The sequence below is a fragment of the Dipodomys spectabilis genome, unplaced genomic scaffold (assembly GCF_019054845.1).
Source record: "Dipodomys spectabilis isolate Male_0828 unplaced genomic scaffold, ASM1905484v1 ptg000297l, whole genome shotgun sequence".
Lineage (NCBI taxonomy): Eukaryota > Metazoa > Chordata > Mammalia > Rodentia > Heteromyidae > Dipodomys > Dipodomys spectabilis.
This window is the reverse complement of record NW_024870974.1, coordinates 4583743-4602124: the sequence shown is the minus strand read 5'-3', so window position 1 is coordinate 4602124 and position 18382 is coordinate 4583743. Positions and strand designations below refer to the sequence as shown.

General features: G+C 41.6%; 1 protein-coding gene and 1 pseudogene across 1 annotated transcript in view; one reads left to right on the top strand and one right to left on the bottom strand.

Moving 5' to 3' along the window:
• The window catches only part of Tet2 (tet methylcytosine dioxygenase 2), an 85928-nt gene extending 69481 nt beyond the window's left edge, over nucleotides 1-16447 (top strand). The window contains exons 7-11 of the mRNA XM_042701666.1: nucleotides 1329-1479; nucleotides 3473-3562; nucleotides 7153-7290; nucleotides 10652-11009; nucleotides 12962-16447. Of these exons, the coding sequence (XP_042557600.1) occupies nucleotides 1329-1479; nucleotides 3473-3562; nucleotides 7153-7290; nucleotides 10652-11009; nucleotides 12962-14409 (2185 nt within the window). The 3' untranslated portion in view covers nucleotides 14410-16447. The remainder of the gene's footprint in view (nucleotides 1-1328; nucleotides 1480-3472; nucleotides 3563-7152; nucleotides 7291-10651; nucleotides 11010-12961) is intronic.
• On the bottom strand, nucleotides 8457-9233 carry LOC122127116 (annotated as a pseudogene).
• Nucleotides 16448-18382: the final 1935 nt, after the last annotated feature.

The window sequence follows — 18382 nt, the reverse complement described above, 5'->3', positions numbered from 1 at the left end:
TCATGAAAATGAGCAGTCTGATTTTTTTTTTTTTAATTTACGAACCTATGATTGTTTTGAGGGAAATCATATTTGGACACTAATGTCTGTCTATCCATACCATTACTTTTAGGCTTCTTTGGTGGGATGACATGAAATAAATTCTAACTCCAATCCTGGGTTTATCCAGTTTTAGATAATCCATAGTTAAGATTATTGGCTAATTACAATTGGTTCTACTTTCACTTTGTATTGTAATTCTTGACAGTAACTAACTGTTGGAGGTTCATTTTTTTGCATTGCTGGAGATCAAACTCAAAGCTTACACATGCTAGGCAAAATTCTCTACCACTTTGCCACAACCTCAGACCACAACCCATTATTTTTCTTTTTTTTTTTCTTTTTGCCAGTCCTAAGGCTTGAACACAGGGCCTAGCCTCTTTATGCTCAGGGCTAGTGCTCTACCACTTGAGCCACAGTGCACCACTTCTAGCATTTTCTGAATAGTTTATGGAGATAAGAGTCTCACAGACTTTTCTTGCCTGAGCTGGCTTCCAACTATGATCCTCATCTCTCAGCTTCATGAATTGCTATGGTTACAGCCACGAACAACTGGCACCTGGCCCACAACCCATTATTCCACCACCATATACATTCAGTGATTTCAAAATAAACACTAAGACTATTCAAATGTAAGTTTTTCTTTTGTTTCTCTAGGTATTGGTCTGTTACTAGGCTGTATCTGATTAAGGCAATATGTTTCAGTTAAAAACTAGGAAGGACTCTAAATAGAATGTTGCAAAAATAAGCTAGACACAATAGGCTCATTGATTTCATTTACCTGTGCAGAACAACTTGTCTGCTCTGAGGAAACTACTTTTAGGAGACAGGGCCGGCAGGAAGCAGAGCAATTCCAGGGTGCTGCTAATCGCTCTGTCTTTGTTTGATGCTGCACACCTGAGCACACTGCATTATGTCAACGTTTCCGGTTGTCTCCTCACATAACCAGGCTGCCCTGGAATTAGCAAGCTTTGACCTTCTAAGTGCTGAGATTACAAGTATGTGTCACCACACCTGGCAACGCATATTTTTCTTTGTGCAATAGAATGCAAAAAAAAAAAAGTTATTTAATTTGCAGTGCTAGGATCACACAGGTTTGGATATTGTCAATCGAATTCTATTCTGGGTGTGGTTTGGCCTCAGCATAGGCCAGAGTGAGGTTGGACTTTATTCCAAGTTCGTTGTATTACATGCACCCAGAACATGAGATAGTTTTATCAGTCTCTGTCTCTTCCTCTGTATATGTCCAATCTGTACTGAGTCTTAAACTTGATGCTTTGATTTCTCAGGAGAACCTGTGCCTGTCAGGGGCTGGACCCAGAGACCTTCGGTGCCTCCTTTTCTTTTGGTTGTTCATGGAGCATGTACTACAATGGATGTAAGTTTGCCAGAAGCAAGAACCCAAGAAAATTTAAGCTGCTTGGGGATGATCCAAAAGAGGTTGGTTTACTTCCTGCTGTATAATCTTATTTTCCATAGGACCATGGATGAAGGGAGCAATGGGACGTATTCTGGTGGTGCTCTTATTCCCAGGATTTCGTAGCGGATGACTCAACACAATGAAAATAATGTAGAAAGTTAACCTAACCATGCCAAAGCAAGAGCTTTGAACTTGAGCATCACAAGTTCTTCCTACAGATAGCCTTTTATATTATTTTTCGTGTTAACTGAAGAATGTTAAGAGGCTGTCTCTTCAGTGTGGAACCTAAATTAGGATTGGTGATAAGTATCTTTAAATTGGAATTTGTATTAGTCATGTTCATGATCATCACATTCAGAAGTCATTTATAATCAATTTTCATTACATGCCAAAGGATTTAAGTTACTGTAGGGAGTGCATTCAAAAACCTAACAGATTTGAACATGCAAGGGTTGAAGTAGGTGAACACTGATTTCTCATTGAAACCACCTCTAAATTATCTACTGCATAACTTTTGGGTTGCCATAAAATCTAATAGCATTTGGACCATCATGTGGTCTAGAGCCTGCTCACTGAGCAAGAAACCTCAGTATACTTTGCATTTGAATGTGACCAAATTTCTCTGTATATGCCTTGTGTATTATTTTAAAATTTTTAAGTACAATTAAATTCTATGGAAAATTTTCTAAGTTTACTATCTACGTCTATAATGAAAGGAAAACAAATTAATGAACTCATGTTACAATTTCTTTTCTGAGGGATCTTATTTTCTGTAATAAAGATCTTGATAGGTGTTTGTCACTTCAACCAGTTTCCATGAAAAATCCAAAAAAGAGCTTTTTCTTTTTGTTGCAAGACCAAGATTTGAACTCAGTACCTGATGCTTTGCCTATTGGCTGTCACTCTACCAACTGAGCCATGATTCCAACCCCAAAGAACTATATCCTTATTGATCTCTTAAACTGAAGGTCTCCATACAAAGTCCTTCTTGTCTTCTAAATTTTGTATCTCCAAACCTCCTCCTCCTCCTCCTCCTCCTCCTCTTCCTTCTCCTCTTCCTCCTCTTCCGCCTCTGTCTGTCTCCTCCTCTGTCTTCTCCTCCACTTTTTCCTCCTCCTCCTTCCCTTTTGCCAGCCTTGAGCCTTGAACCCTGGGCCTGATCACTGCCCATGGGCTCCTCTTTAGACTTGCACTCTACTACCTGAGCTACAGCACTACTTCTTGTTTTCCTGTAATTAATTGGAGATAAGAGTCTCATGGACTTTTCTACCCGGACTGGCTTTGAGCCATGATCCTCAGATCTCAGCCTCCTGAGTTGCTAGGATTACAGGTGTGAGACACCAGTGCTCAGCTTCCTGAACCTTTTCTTTTAGAGTGATAATTTGAAATATGAACATCTCAGTAATGAGTACAACAACTAAATACTACCACCTGCCATTTGAAAAAGTGGCTTATTTGAAAGATCTGGTCTTTGTAGTTAGGGATGACAGGAAGGTAGCCAAGCACTCTGTATAGCATTTTCCCTTTTGAGTAAATTTCCTAAAGTGAAATATAAATAGACAAGCAAAGTGCTTTTTTGAAAATTGTTATTATAAAGGTGATGTACAGAGGGGTTGCAATGAGTACATTTCTTTGGACAGTGTCTCCCTTCTGCAAAATCGTTTGAAATAGTTTATCTTCCTTGGCAGGTGATTAGACTGTGGTGGTAGAAATTGACCCCTTTCAAACCAAGCAGCTTCATTCACCTAACCCTCCCACCAGCATAGACTTGTTTTATAGAAGGCCAAACATTCACATGCAAAGTAGAAATGAATCTTTCCAAGATACCCTTAATAGCACAAAAATTAGGTGGCATTAGAATCATCATTTTTAAGATGATACCATTATTTAATAGAGAAAGGCTGTATACACTGTATTTGGATCCAGTCTTAGAGAATAATGTTACTGCTTTCCTCTTCCCTATATGGAGAATGGTTTAGAAGTTAATTTGTTGAATTGTTCATTTTGGTACAGGAAGAAAAACTAGAGTCATATTTTCAAAATCTGGCCACTCTTCTTGCCCCAAAATACAAGACGCTTGCACCAGATGCATACCATAATCAGGTAAGCTTAAATGAGTGTTCACGCTGATTTTAATTATTTGTTATTCATATTACACCTAAGCCAAGATTTTTTTTATTATTGTAAAAAATGTTTGAGGTAATTCTTATCTTTGACCTTTGTTTTTAAAACTTAATTGTTAAAATCAAGTCACTGTTTTGTTTTGGGTTCATAGAACTCAAACCATCCACGAGAGTTTTTGTTTTATTTTTTACTCTATTTAGTTTTAAAGATGATGACTTTTTAAAGTTCTACTCACCTTGTATGGCTAAAGCCATGGTAAAACAATTTTAGTAATCATAATAAAATTATGTGTCCCCCAACTAGAGGTTCCAATAGCCTATCAGTCTGTAAACAAAGTACAAACAAATGTCCAGAGCTTACCATAGTCCCTTTTGTTTGGCCTTGACTCTATTAACCCAGCAGGAACATCTTTTTGCTTCTTTTTTGTGTATTAGTGTATCTTAGATAAGTAATTTGGGACAGACATTACCCCAAAAGAAGGCAAAAAAGCCCCAAAAAACAAAAAACCTGAACCATGAAGTCTTCACTGTATTAACTACAAAAACATGTGAAAGCCCATCAGGTACTGTTCTGTGGTTATTCACTAGAGACATAAAGAAGGTGATGCAATTTTTGTGTCTTAATAGGACAGACAAGTGAAATAACGTGTTGGTTAATATGATAAAAGCAGGGTCGGGTAGAGGCAGGTGCACATGTCAGAAAATAATCTTCTTTGTGTATGCTAGTCCTGGGGCTTGAATTCGGGGTCTGAATGCTGTCCCTGAGCTCTTTTGCCCATCTAGCATTCTATCACTGGAGCAACAGCTCCACTTCTGGCTTTTTTGGTAATTAATTGGAGATACAAGTCTCACAGACTTTCCTATACAAGTTGGCTTCAAACTGAGATCTTCAGCTTCCTGAGTAGCTAGGATTACAGGCGTGATACACCAATGACCTGCATAAATGGGTTTTAGTCTCAACCTATGTCTGAGCAAGAAGTGAGCCCCTGTTTCAGAATCACCAGTGGCTCAGTGATCAGGAGAGCATCTGCCTTGTATGAGGCCCTGAGTTCAAATGCGGAATCATCAAACAAAGATCCACACAATGAGATTTGAATTTGCCACAATAATTGATAGAAGTAAAAAGAAAAGAATTAAAGAAGCATAAGACTAAAAAAAAACAAACTCAAAACATTTAACCCACTTGGCCTAATTAATGTGTATAAAGCTCTCATCCAACAGCAAAATTAACATAATATCCAGGTACACAAGCATGGTTTACCAAGGTAGATATTTGCCAAGATATTCTGGTTTATGAAACAATTACCAATAAATTTTAAAATACTAGTATATTCTCTATAATTAATATTCTGTACCAGAAGAGTACCTAAAAAGCTCCTTAAGTGTCTAGAAACTTAGCAACAAACTTATTACAAATAGATAGAGCTAAAGAAGAAATCACATGGGAAATCAAAGTATCTCAAACCAAATGACAAGAAATGATATTAAACATGACGTTAGAAAAATGCAATTTCTCAAGTCAGTATTCGATGCATCTACTCAAGAAACTAGATATTGAAAAGCAATTTAAGTCCTAAAGGGCAGAATAGAGGGGAAAAATACAAAGAATAAATGAAATAAAATACAGAGACTAAGAGAACAAATCAGAGAAACCAAAAGACAATCTAATAAGGAAAAAACTAGATGGAATACAGTAGGAATATTGGCTGCAGAGGTAGCTTGATGGTAGAGCACTTGGCTTGGCAAGTTGGCTGGGTTTAATTCTCAGTACTTCCGGGGGAAAGTACGGAGGGAGAAACACAGCTCACCCCAAAGGTGTATGGTGGCACAGATCTGGCAATCTCAACTACTGGGGAGGTAGAGACAGGGGTATCAAGTGTTTGAAGCCTATAGGACAAAGTTTAGTGGCACGATAGAAAGTGCAGAAGGACTGGACCACGTGGAAGAGTACTTACTTGCCTGGCAGCCTCAAGGTTCTGGCTACAATCAATGCCCAGCACTACAACAAATAAGGAAAGGAGAGTAGACCACAAAAGATCCCTTAGATATTAAACAGAGAAATGTTAACACTTTATACGAGTGAGTCCAGCAAATTAGAGGAGATGGAGAGAGCCCCCAAAAGAGATCTTTAAATGAGACAAATTGCCAGCGCTCACTACAGGAAAACAATTTAGACCGTGTGTAGCTCTCTGTTCTTTATGTCTATGTAGTCTGTAGTTAAATGAAAAGTCTTGGCCTAGATGATTCTTTAGCAAATTGGACCCATCATTTTTTTTAATCTTATTTTTTTTTAATTTTTGGTCAATTATGGGGCCTGAACTCTGGGCCCGGGCGCTTTCCCTCAGCTCTTCAGCTCAAGGCTGGCAACCTACCACTTGAGCCACAGCACCACTTCTGGCTTTTTCTGTGTATGTGGTGTTGAGGAATGGAACCCAGGGCCTCATGCATGCAAGGCAAGAACTCTACCACTGAGCCGCCTTCCCAGCCCCTTGACCCATTTAAGGAAGAAATGCTGCCAGTTCTGTTCACAGTTCCAGAGTTTAAGTGTCAAAACTTCCCAACTCATTCTGAGGCTAACAGTAGAACCAGAGAAAGGCATGAAGGGAAAATGAAGCCACACTCCAATGCTTATGAATACTTGTGTAAACATTTCTTTGCAAGCTTAGCAAATCAAGTCTTATAGTATAAATCAGATCTTACAATATATAAAAGTTCTACCAAATGACTAAAACTGAAGTTCTTTCAGAAATGCTTGGCTCCTTTGACACACAAACCTTAATGTCCCCTTTGTATAACTACTGAAAGATAATTTGAAAGATTGAAGTTATTCAATCTTTCAGCAGGAAATATATGATCAGTTTTTTGAAGAAAAAGCACTTAATAATCTGCACCCATAGAAAGGAAGTATCTCTATCTGTCAGGGGGAACAGGTGAACAATCAGAAGCATTGTATAATACTGAACTTTACTCAACGGCTGAATGCTTTTACCCTAAGGTTAGGAACAAGACAAATACGGTTCTTCTCATCACTTCTCTTCAATATCCGACTGGAAATCTTAGATACTAAAGTGAAAAAAAGAAATAGAATGTATGCCTCATCCTGGGAAGAGCATGGTCTCAGGGAATGCTGACTATGCACTTTGTAATCTGACTCATGGCAATGGTTACATGGGTAGATGGTAAAGAAAAAGTCAGATACTATTTTTCTTTGTGGGGGCGAGGGGAGGGGTGTCGGTTGTAGGGCTTGAACTCTGGGCCTGGGCGCTGTCCCTGAACTCTTTAGCTCAAGGTACTCTTTAGCTCTACCACTTGAGCCACAGCACCACTTCTGGTTTTCTCGTGGTTAATTGGAGATAAGACTCTCACAGACTTAATTGCCTGGGCTGGCTTTGAACCACAATCCTCAGATCTCAGCCTCCTGAGTAGCTAGGATTGCAGGCCTGAGCCACTGGTCCCTGGCTTAAACTAAGCATTTAAATTGCTTATATCCAAGAGTATTTAGAATATGGGGTCTATCTACGAGTAAAACCCAATGTCCTTAACTGACACACATGCTTTTGTTCTTCTCAGATTGAGTTCGAACACAGAGCTCCGGAGTGCCGCCTGGGTCTGGGGGAAGGTCGCCCATTCTCTGGGGTGACTGCGTGCTTGGACTTCTGTGCTCACGCCCACAGGGACCTACACAATATGCCGAATGGCAGCACATTGGTAAGAGGGGCTGCCCTCCTCAGAGGGAGTGGAGACCTACAGTACTGGGTTCTCCGAAGGTGTGTCTAGAGAGCAAGCATACATACATGAAGTGCTGTTGGCAAGGAGACCTTCCTTGGCCTACCAACTACTATTCGGAACAGATTTTCTTAATAGTAGAAAACTATTTGGGGAATTTGGGGAATTCCTAGTGGTAATCTAAATCATCGTCTGTACTTGGCCATTTCTAAACAATCTCTCGACATTCAGGATACCTGGTAGGGAATAATCGTAATTCTAGAGGGAAACACAAGGCCTGCCAACCACATATAAATTCCTCCCTTGTCAAGCATTCAGCGTTTACTATGCTAGATTCTATATACCTACCATAGATTCTGAGAAATGAGTGAAATAATTCATCACTTAGTTATTGTAGGTTCTAGAGATAGCCCTGTTTCCTTCCAGGAGGGTGATAGAAAGTGTGGAGATCGAAAATCAAGGGGAATTTGCCTCTAGAGGAAGGTGGAAGGAAGCCTTGGATGTCTTAATAGGGGCCTGCGCTTGGGGCTCATAGCTGTCATCCTGGCTACTGGGGATATTAGAGGAAAATGTTCATAAGAGTCCCCATCTCAACCAACAAGTGGGCATGGTAACACACACCTGTCAGGTTCCAGACAAATCTGGGCAAAAGCAAGATCCTATTTCAAAAAATACCTGGAACAAGAAGAGCAAGAGGTATGGCCAAGTTCCCGCCTAGCAAACAGAAAAGCAGCAGAGCCCTCAGTTCAAATCCAGATTACCCAGCCTCCCACCCACACCGTGAAAAGGAGTATTTGCTTGTGAGGAAAAAGATGCCTTGGCAACATGACTTTGGAAAACTCTGGGTAGCAGGTAACAAACTCACCGTATTATCTCATGTTAATCGCTATTTCCATATAATAGTGAGACTATGTGTACATTTTTTATTTTTTATAGTTTAATGTATTTTAATAGCAAACTTACAGGAACAGCACAGAAGACAGACAACATTAAAAACATGAACTTTCATGTAGGACAACTCAGTTAGAAAAGTGGAGTGAACGGATGGAATCTACCAGTAGGATAAAAATGCTACAAACACCATTTAGTTGCCATCAATAAGAAATTTACTTATTTTTAAAAAAATCCAAATGCTGGCATTGCCCAGAAAAATTTAACAGATTTATAATTGTTATAAAGTTGAACTGCTGAAACATTTTGACTTGCATTAATGCTTTATATCCCCACAGTTATATTAAAAATTCACACACAAATGAAAATGGAAAAACTGCCAATACCTGATTTCTGTCCCCTATTGTTCCACTGGCAATCATATACTTAGGTACCTTTTGACCCCATGGGAAAAAAAATCTAACATTCAGAACCACTGATAACAAGAAAAGGGGGGGAGGGGATTGAGAATGAAATGCCTCCCGTTTTAGTGGATTCTTAAGCACGTTCTCCACGTATGCGGCGTGCTAGCTGGATATCTGGATATCTTTTGGCATAATTGTCACACGTTTGGCATGGATAGCACACAGATTGGTATCTTCAAAAAGGCCAACGAGATAGGCCTCACTTGCCTCCTGCAAAGCACCAACAGCTGCGCTCTGGAAGCGCAGATCTGTTTTGAAGTCCTGAGCAATGTCTTGCACCAGACGCTGGGAAGGGAGCTTGCGAATCAGAAGTTCTGTGCACTTCTGCTAGCGTCTCATTTCACGGAGGCCACAGTACCAGGCCTGTAGCGGGGCGGCTTCTTCACCCCTCCGGTGGAGGGCGCGCTCTTGCGCGCGGCCTTGGTCGCCAGCTGCTTCCTGGGCGCCTTGTCCCCGGTGGACTTGCGGGCGGTCTGCTTGGTGCGAGCCATGGCGGAGCGGCCTCAACACCCCCTTCTCCTTCGGCTGGAGCTCGGCGAACGAGAGATGGCATGGCGCTGGCGTCGGAGAGCGGCGCTTGTGTACATTTTTTAAAAGTATCTTCCACTGATTTTATATTATATTAATTGGTCTCTTATTTTTCCCATTTAGCAAACAGTAAATACTCCCCAAAAGCTAGTATTTTTTTTGGGGGGGTGGGGGTCCAGTCGTGGCCTGAACTCTGGGCCTGGGCACTGTCCCTCAGCTCTTCAGCTCAAGGCTAGCGCTCTACCACTTGAGACACAGCACCACTTCCAGCTTTCTTTTTTTTGCTTATGTGGTGCTGAGGAATCGAACCCAAGGCCTCATGCATGCAAGGCAAGCACTCTACCACTGAGCCACCTTCCCAGCCCCCAAAGCTAGTATTTTAAAAACCATCATGCATTGAAACCAATGATGGTAGTTTTGTAGTACCACAATTAAAATATGTATAATGATCACCACAGAAGAAGAAATGTTAAGTCACCTGCCAAGCAATTCAACCAAATGTTCAGCTTCTGTTTTTCACTATGTTACCTTGTAGAAGTTTCTTGAATTTGTTGGACAGTGTTAGAATGCAGGCATGGGACTTGTGAAATTCCACTGCAGTATGAGTAGAGAGCAGAGGTAAAGTAGGTGTTAACTATCAGCATCAGATTAAATCAGTGGAAGGGGTGTGTGTGTGTGTGTGTGTGTGTGTGTGTGTGTGTGTGTGTGTGTGTGTGTGTGTGTGTGTGTGTGTGTGTGTGTGTGTGGACAGTGTTAGAATGCAGGCATGGGACTTGTGAAATTCCACTGCAGTATGAGTAGAGAGCAGAGGTAAAGTAGGTGTTAACTATCAGCATCAGATTAAATCAGTGGAAGGGGTGTGTGTGTGTGTGTGTGTGTGTGTGTGTGTGTGTGTGTGTGTGTGTGTGTGTGTGTGTGTGTGTGTGTGTGTGTGTGTGTGTGTGTGTGTGTGTGTGTGTGTGTGTGTGTGTGTGTGTGTGTGTGTGTGTATGTGTGTCTCCCCTGTGGCTTGCACTCAGGGCCTAGGCACTGTCGCACTGTCTCTGGGCTTTGCTAATGCTAGTGATAGGCTAGTGCTCTATCACTTGAGCCACGGCTTCCCTTAAGGTTTTTGGAAGTTAATTGGCAATAGGAGTCTCATGGACTTTCCCACCTGGGCTGATTCTCAGATCTCAGCCTCCTGAGTCTCTAGGATTACAGGTGTGAGCCACCAGCACCTGATTTTTGGCATCTTTTAAAATGAGCTTCCCACTTGTCCCATACATAAAATCGAGAGGTTTCCTCCTTTAGTTGGGGGGTGTGGTCTCTCTCTCTCTGGAATCAGAGTCAGGACCTGTAATAGTTCCCAGTAGACTCAAATAGACACAGGTGTACAGTAATTTGCATTTCATCAATCCTACCCAGCCCATGCAGCCCTTTGGGATCTGCCACTGTAGCTGTCCTGTCCCCTTCCCTCCCAGGTATGCACCCTCACAAAAGAAGGCAATCGAGAATTTGGAGTGAAACCTGAGGATGAGCAGCTCCACGTACTGCCTCTGTACAAAATCTCTGATGTGGATGAGTTCGGGAGTGTGGAAGGCCAGGAGGAGAAAAAACGCAGTGGTGCTATTGAGGTTCTCACCCGTTTTCATCACAAAGTCCGGATGCTAGCCGAGCCGGCCAAGAGTTGTCGACAAAGGAAACTTGAAGCCAGGAAAGCTGCCGCTGAGAAGCTTTCCAATTCTTTGGAGAACAACTCAAGCAAGAATGAGAAGGAAAAGTCAGCCTCATCACGGACAAAGCAGACTGAAACTGTAGGCCAGGCCAAACAGCTGGCAGGTGAGTGCCATGGGGGGAGGGGGGAAGGGAGGGGCTTTGCCAGATGTGGCTTGACGCATCCACTCATCCTGAGCGAGGGAAATCCATGTGGGCAGCAAGAGATCAGCCAGGTCCTAGTTCTGTATGCACTAAAGAAACTTCTCAAAGGGCTCAAAGGGCAAGGACTACTTGTTCTGTAGTACCTCCTCTGGGAGAAGTTTGGATTTTATTGTATGTAATCAGGAAATTTGTGGATTTTTTTAAACAGCTAAGTGGTAGAATGGGATTTGAGTCAACAGGATAGCAAAAAAATAGCTAAATTAAAAGAAGAGCATTTAGAGTCATACAATAAACCAAGACCTCAAATTGGGGTAGGACCAGTGGAAATATAACAATAAATATGATAAATGTTTCCAAATGAAAAATAAAATCCATGGGGGACAAAATATTGGAATGAAGAGAAATTTAAGGATGTTTCAAGTCTTAAGACTATAACACTAAAAAAATGGCATCTTAAAATGTGATTTATTGGCAACAAGGGGTAGATATATTTTGTGGTGGGGAGGGGCTAGTACTGAGTTCAGAGCGTCGAATTCTTACAAATGGCTGGAGCACTACCATTTGAATCCTGCCTCCAGTCCAATTCTTCTTTCTTAGCCTTTAAAAAAAAAGCACACAAAAATGTATATTTTTACAGATACACATTTGCTTAGAACCAACCACCAATCCTTTGTGAAAGCAAATCTCTCTACTGATGAATTCCCAAGCTCACAGGGACTAAGTTAATGTAGAACAATATGGTAAAGATAGTTAATAAATCCTGGTTAGTTGGCTGACTTCCATAAAGTCAGCTGGGCTCACTGCCCACTGTGGCTGTGAAGTACGATCAGTTTGAACTTTGTCCCTTCTGAGTGGTTTTTTTCAGACAATATTCATTAAATTTACTGACAGTCTAGAGATCTTAGGCTTTTGGCCCCCTTTTCCAGAGATAGAGGAAGGGGGGGGGGGGTCTAGAAACAGCCCATTTCTACAACACACCTGTGCCTCTTGCTCCATCACACCTCTACTTGCAATGGGTATTTGAAAAAGCCACCTGAAGTGACCTTGCAGAAACCTTTGGGAAGGAAAAGCAAAGTCAAGGAAGAGAAATGGGGAAAAGAAGAAAGAAGAGACACTCAGACAGGCATGTGGGGAGGAAGATCTCAGTAGAATACCTGCTGGCAAATGTTTATTACAATTCTTTCTTCCCTTACCACAGTAGACTATTCAAAGTTCTGCATTTTACTTCTATATATTTCTAACTCTTGTAGACAAAGGAAAAAAAAGATGCCAGATAGTAATGAAAGCCTTTGCTTTCTAGAGTTGCATTGTACATACGTGTGTGCATGCATGTGTTTGCACACACACGTACATGTGCCATGCCAGTACTGAGCCTTGAGTTCAGGGTATCACTCTTCTTGGCCTATTTTGCTCAAAGAAGGGTCTCTTCCACTTGAACCACATTTCCACTTCCAGCTTTTTTTTCTGGTTAATTAGAGATCAGAGTCAATTGGATTTATATTCCCCACCCAGAATGGCTTTGAATGGTGATCCTCAAAGTCTCAGTTTCCTGATTAGCTAGGATTACAGACATGAGCCACTGGCCCCAAGCAAGGTTACATAATACTTTTTTATGTTTTCTTGTCAGTCGTGGGGCTTGAACTCTAGGCTGGGGCACTGTCCCTCACCTCTTCAGCTCAAGGCAAGTGCTCTACCACTTGAGTCATAGCTCCACTCCTTTTCTGTTTATGTGGTGCTGAGGAATTGAACCCAAGTCCTCATGCATGCAAGGCCAGCACTCTACCACTGAGCCACCTTCCCAGGCCGAAGGTTACATAATCTTGAGTGCACACCTATAGTAAAATACCTTCACTAAACTTCACCAAGTAATAATCCTGTCTCTTTGTTTCTTCTCTATCTTACCCTGTCTACAGAACTTTTTCGACATTCTGGACCAGTCACCCCTCAGAGCCACCAGAGCCACCAGAGCCAGCGACCCCAGGCACCCCAGCTGCCGCCACAGCACACTTTGACCAGCAACCCTCAGTCAGAATCTGTCAGCTCTTCCTCTTCCTCCACGTCCAGCAATGTGTACATGAGACGGCCCAATCCCATCAGTCCTTATCCAAGCTCCCCGCACCCGTCAGATATTTATGGTGGCGCCAACCACATGAATCTCTATTCCACCTCCCCCCAGGCTGCTAGTTCATATCTGAGTTCTTCTAATCCCATGCACCCCTATCCTGGACTTTTAAATCAGAATAACCAGTACCCATCCTATCAGTGCAATGGCACTGCGTCCATGGACAACTGCTCCTCCTATCTGGGCTCCTATTCGTCCCTGACTCAACCCATGGATTTATACAGATACCCAAACCAAGATCATCTCTCCAGGCTGAATCTTCCACCCATCCACACACTCTACCAGCAGAGGTATGGCAACGACCAGAGGATCACTTCGAAGTACTACGGAAACCAAAACCTGCAGGGCGATACCTCCAGCGGTTCTACCCTGAGACCAAGTGTTTGCCAGGCGGGGCCCTTCCGTCCCCACTCGGCTCCCGAGGCGGAAGACCCCTGCATGGGAGCTGCCTCCAGATTACCACCCAGTTCCAGCAACCCAAGCCTAGATTGTAAAAACAATGATCCTCAGCCACCTGCTCCCCTGACCCCCAACTACAGCACAGGCCTGGGCTCCCTTCACACCCTGAACCTGCAACCCAAGACCAACAACGCGCTTGCCCACACCACCAACGGGCTTTCCAAGATGTTTCCAGGGCTGAGCCAGGACGGAGCTGCTGCCGCTCCTCCCAGCGTGCTGTACAGGTTAAGCGATGCTGGCAGTCAGGACAAGCAGCCCATGCCTGTGGTCCAGGCGGTGGGTCCGGGTAAAGAGGACAACGAAGAAGTCTGGTCAGACAGTGAACAGAGCTTCCTGGATCCTGACCTTGGGGGTTTGGCTGTGGCTCCAACTCATGGGTCCCTGCTCATTGAGTGCGCAAAGCGTGAGCTTCATGCCACCACCCCCCTAAAGAACCCAGATAGGAACAATCCCACCAGGATCTCGCTGGTCTTTTACCAACACAAGAGTATGAATGAACCAAAGCACGGCCTGGCGCACTGGGAAGCCAAAATGGCTGAAAAAGCTCGGGAGAAAGAGGAAGAGTGTGAGAAGTACGGCCCGGATTATGTGCCTCAGAAAACGCATGGCAAAAAAGCGAAGCGGGAGCCGGCCGAGCCGCACGAGCCCGCTGAGCCCACCTACCTGCGCTTCATCAAGTCTCTGGTGGAAAAGACCATCTCGGTGACCACAGATTCCACGGTGACCACGTCTCCATACGCCTTCACCAGGGTCACGGGGCCTTACAACAGGTACATATGAGGCCCCTACGGCCAGTGACCCCATGTGAACTGACATCAGCCACCCTAGTGCTTCGTGTAGCTCTCAAGACCTGGGCAGGGTGGAGAGGGGAACGGGGGAGCTTCATTTCCACTGATCCCCAAGTGGTCATTCACCAATGGTGTCCAGGAAAACAAAAAAAATAGCATTCTATGCAAAAAGCAAAAAACAAAACAAAAAAAAAGGTGTGGACATATCCTTGATTTCGTTTCCATTTTCAAACACTGGTTCTGTGATGGGAGGGTCTAATAGGTAAATGTGATTCCCTTTAACAGCTCAGCCTATCTGTGGCCACTTTGAATAATACATAAGGTTTGCGTAGTGTTGGGACACAAAAACTGTCACCGTACAGTTGCAGGAATCTTCACATAGCATCTGGTGCTGAATATACAATGTACTGAAATACTGGAATCATGGCTTTTTAACATGCAGTTCTTACTGTACTCTTAATATTAACTTATTTATCAATATAGCTACAGGAAGAAGCATTGAGTAACAGCAAAACACTGAATTTGTTTGGATGTGCTACAAACTGGTGCTAAGAAAATGGTGTCTTTAATAGCTGAAAACAATGCCTTTCTATCATCAAGTTGCTGTCAATGTACCCTCGTGATAACACCCCTTGAAGAGTTAGGGGTACCTTTGCATTCAAGTTTTTAATCAAAGTGATCTGTTCTTATACAAGCTTACTTTAAAAAAAAAAAAAAAAAGGACATTTTAATGGCCTCTGGATCTTGTTCATCCACTCACGTCCTTACAGGACAATAAATGTACGCATGTACATATACACACATATGTTTGTATACATGTATATGTCTAACTATTTTAAATGGTGTTTTAGAAGCACTTTGCCTACCTAAGCCTTGGCAACTTGAACAATGCGAAGGTACTGAGACGTTTAAGAAAGAAACAAAGGTTTACTTTTATTTTGAGATGAAAAAGATTAAAAAAAAACAAACACACACACACCCTGAAAGCTTACTGGATTCAAAGGAATACGTCAGTCCATAAGACACATGTGTTCTGGTGCTCATTTCCCATGCTATACAGTCCAATACAAAACTGTATGACAAGTTTGTCACTCAGAAATGTACCTTTTTTTATGCAGAATTTTCCGTTAGCTGTGGGTTGTGCTTAGCCACATGCTAAAGACTCAGCCACTCTTAGTTACTGAAGCTTGCGCTGGTCTCCAGACCTAGGTGATCTTCAGAGACCAGAACGGCTGTCTGCTTTTATGTTGAAACTTGTGTTCATCATTGTGATTGCTTAGGAAGATTGAAGTGGACTGAATAAACAGGGTTAGTTCCATTTGAATCTTGATGGTTACAAAGAAGGCAACGAAAAAATAAATAAATAAAAAACAGGCAGCTGGTTTGCTGTGGTGATTTAAAATCATTAATTTGTATAAAGAAGTTAAAAGAGTTATATAGTAAATTAAATTGTAAACAAAGCTTTTTTAATGCAAGGCTTTAGTATTTTAGTACTGTAAAAATTTTAAATATATACATATTTGTGTATATGTGTGTATATATACATATATATATATATATATGTATATATACACCCATACTTACATGAGATGAAAGCAGATTTCACATCACAATGGTGCTACTCAGCCTGCTACAAATATATCATAATGTGAGTGAAGAATTAAAGGTTTGAGTGATGTCCCTGGTTGTCATATACCTCAATATTAGTGTGGCAATAAGATAGGAACTGAGTGTAAACTTAGCATTGTGTACCACCATTTTGTTTTTCAAGTCATTTTTTATTGCTTTAAAAAAAAGCATACTTTTTTTTTTTAAATCAATACTTGATTTTTTAGCAAGTATAACTTGAACATCAACCTTTTTGTTCTAAAAATTCAGGGATATCTCAGCTCATGTTCTCCTATGCCAATGTCACCTGTGTTTATGTAAAATTGTTTTAGGTTAATAAATGTATTCCTTTTCTTTCAGGGATCTAACCCTTTTATTTTGAATCCCTCCTATTTTCCTTGTATATGTATTGATGTAAGTAACCTAAAGTAATTTTGTAAATCTATTGGCTATTCATTGTAAAGAAAAGCATTTTAAAGTACTGGGCCTTTTTTTTTTTTTTTTTTTGGCTTTTGATGGAGAAGAAATTATTACATGAAAATAGAATGCACTGAGCTGATAAAGGGAAAATTGCGTGGCACAAGTTTGGCAAGTGACTGTTGGGCCAGAAGCCTTTTAATCCTGAAAGAAAGTGGTTTGTCTAGGGTTTTTTTTGTTGTTAGTTTTTTTTGTGTGCTTTTTTTTTTAGGGGGGGGTAGTTTTTATCAAACAATCATAAGTTTATAACTCTAGGAAGACCCCTCCCCTACCTTAAACAGGCCCAACATATAGGTATGGTGTGCAATAGGACTGTATAATTACATTTCAGTCTAAATATATTTTTGCTTACTAGCTTTTCAAACACATTCTTAATCTATGGAGTCCTTTGAGTTTCATTGGTCAGATCTTAAGATGAATTTTTGTTTTGAGTTTAAAAAAAATATCACAAGTTTTTGGCTGTGTGTCCAATGTATAAGCTTTTTATTTTGTGTGTCAATACTGGGGGCTTGAACTCAGGGCCTGGGAGCTGTCTCTATGGTGTTTTTGTTTTTGTTTTTTTGTTTCGCTCAAGGCTGGTGCTCTACCACTTGAGCCACAGCTCCAATTTTTGGTTTTTTTGGTAAGAGTCTGATGGACTTCCCCGGCCAGGTGGGCTTTGTACCGGGATTTCTAGCTCTCAGCCTCCTGAGTAGCTGGGATTAGACAAGGGAGCCACCAGGGCCCAGCTCTATAAGCATTTTTTAAAATGTATGCTATGCATACAAGCCATGTGTTTTACTTATATTATCTAACTCAAACATTTGGTGATGGAGGGTCAGCCATCCCTCTAGAATATTTGGTTTCTGTGTTGTCCGCTGTCATTTGTCAAACTACTGGCCAGCAGGAGCAGGAAGTGTGGTCCAGAGTGTTGGGAAGAATGGATTAGGAAGAGAGGAGGTTGAATGGCATTTTGTAAATATCAGATTTCTCATTGTAAATATCAAACCTGCCTCAGTCACAGTGAATGGAAAGCCGATCTACGGTTTGCTTCTATAGGAATTATCAGGTTGACTCGATAGCCATACTTGAAAATGCTTCTGAGGGGTGTCAACTTTACTTGAATGAATTTTTTCATCTTGATGGACGCACAGTGACAGTTCACTTCTAAAGCTAGTGGGTTAGCTCATCTAGGAAATTTGCAGTTTGACACTAAGATAATGAACGGGGACATGCATTTTTTCTATGCTTTATTTTTTTAACTTAGTTTTCATTTCATTTTCGAGAGATGTTTGGTTTATAAAATCTGAGGATGGCTATAAATACTGTAAGTATTGTAATGTTATGAATGCAGGTTATTTGAAAAAGCTGTTTATTATATCATTCCTGATAACGCTATGTGAGTGTTTTTAATAAAATTTATATTTATTTAATGCACTCTTACGTGTTGTGTTGATGACATCTCTGTTTGCTTCCTGAGTGACTACTACCTTTACTGAGGTAAAGAGGGGTTTTGTGGGTCTATAGTTTTGTGGGATTTGGCGGGGAGGGAGGGGAGGGGTAACACTACTGGGCTTCTCTACTTGCTACATAGGCATTCTACCACTTGAGCCATATCTACCTTGGTTTTCTCTCTCTGGTTATTTTTGAGAATAGGCTCTCACATTTTTCACTAATCCTACTATTTCTTTTTATTTGGCCCTGGGCTTGATCTCTGCTTGGATGCTGTCCCTGAAGCTCTCAGGGCTAGTGCTCTACCACTTGAGCCACAGCTCCATCCTGATCCTACTATTTAGACTCACTGCTACAACGAGAATGGCAGGCATGTGCCACCATGCCCAGCAACTTTAAGATAGGGTCTTGCAAACTTCTTTACCTAGGCTGACCTGGAATTGCAATCC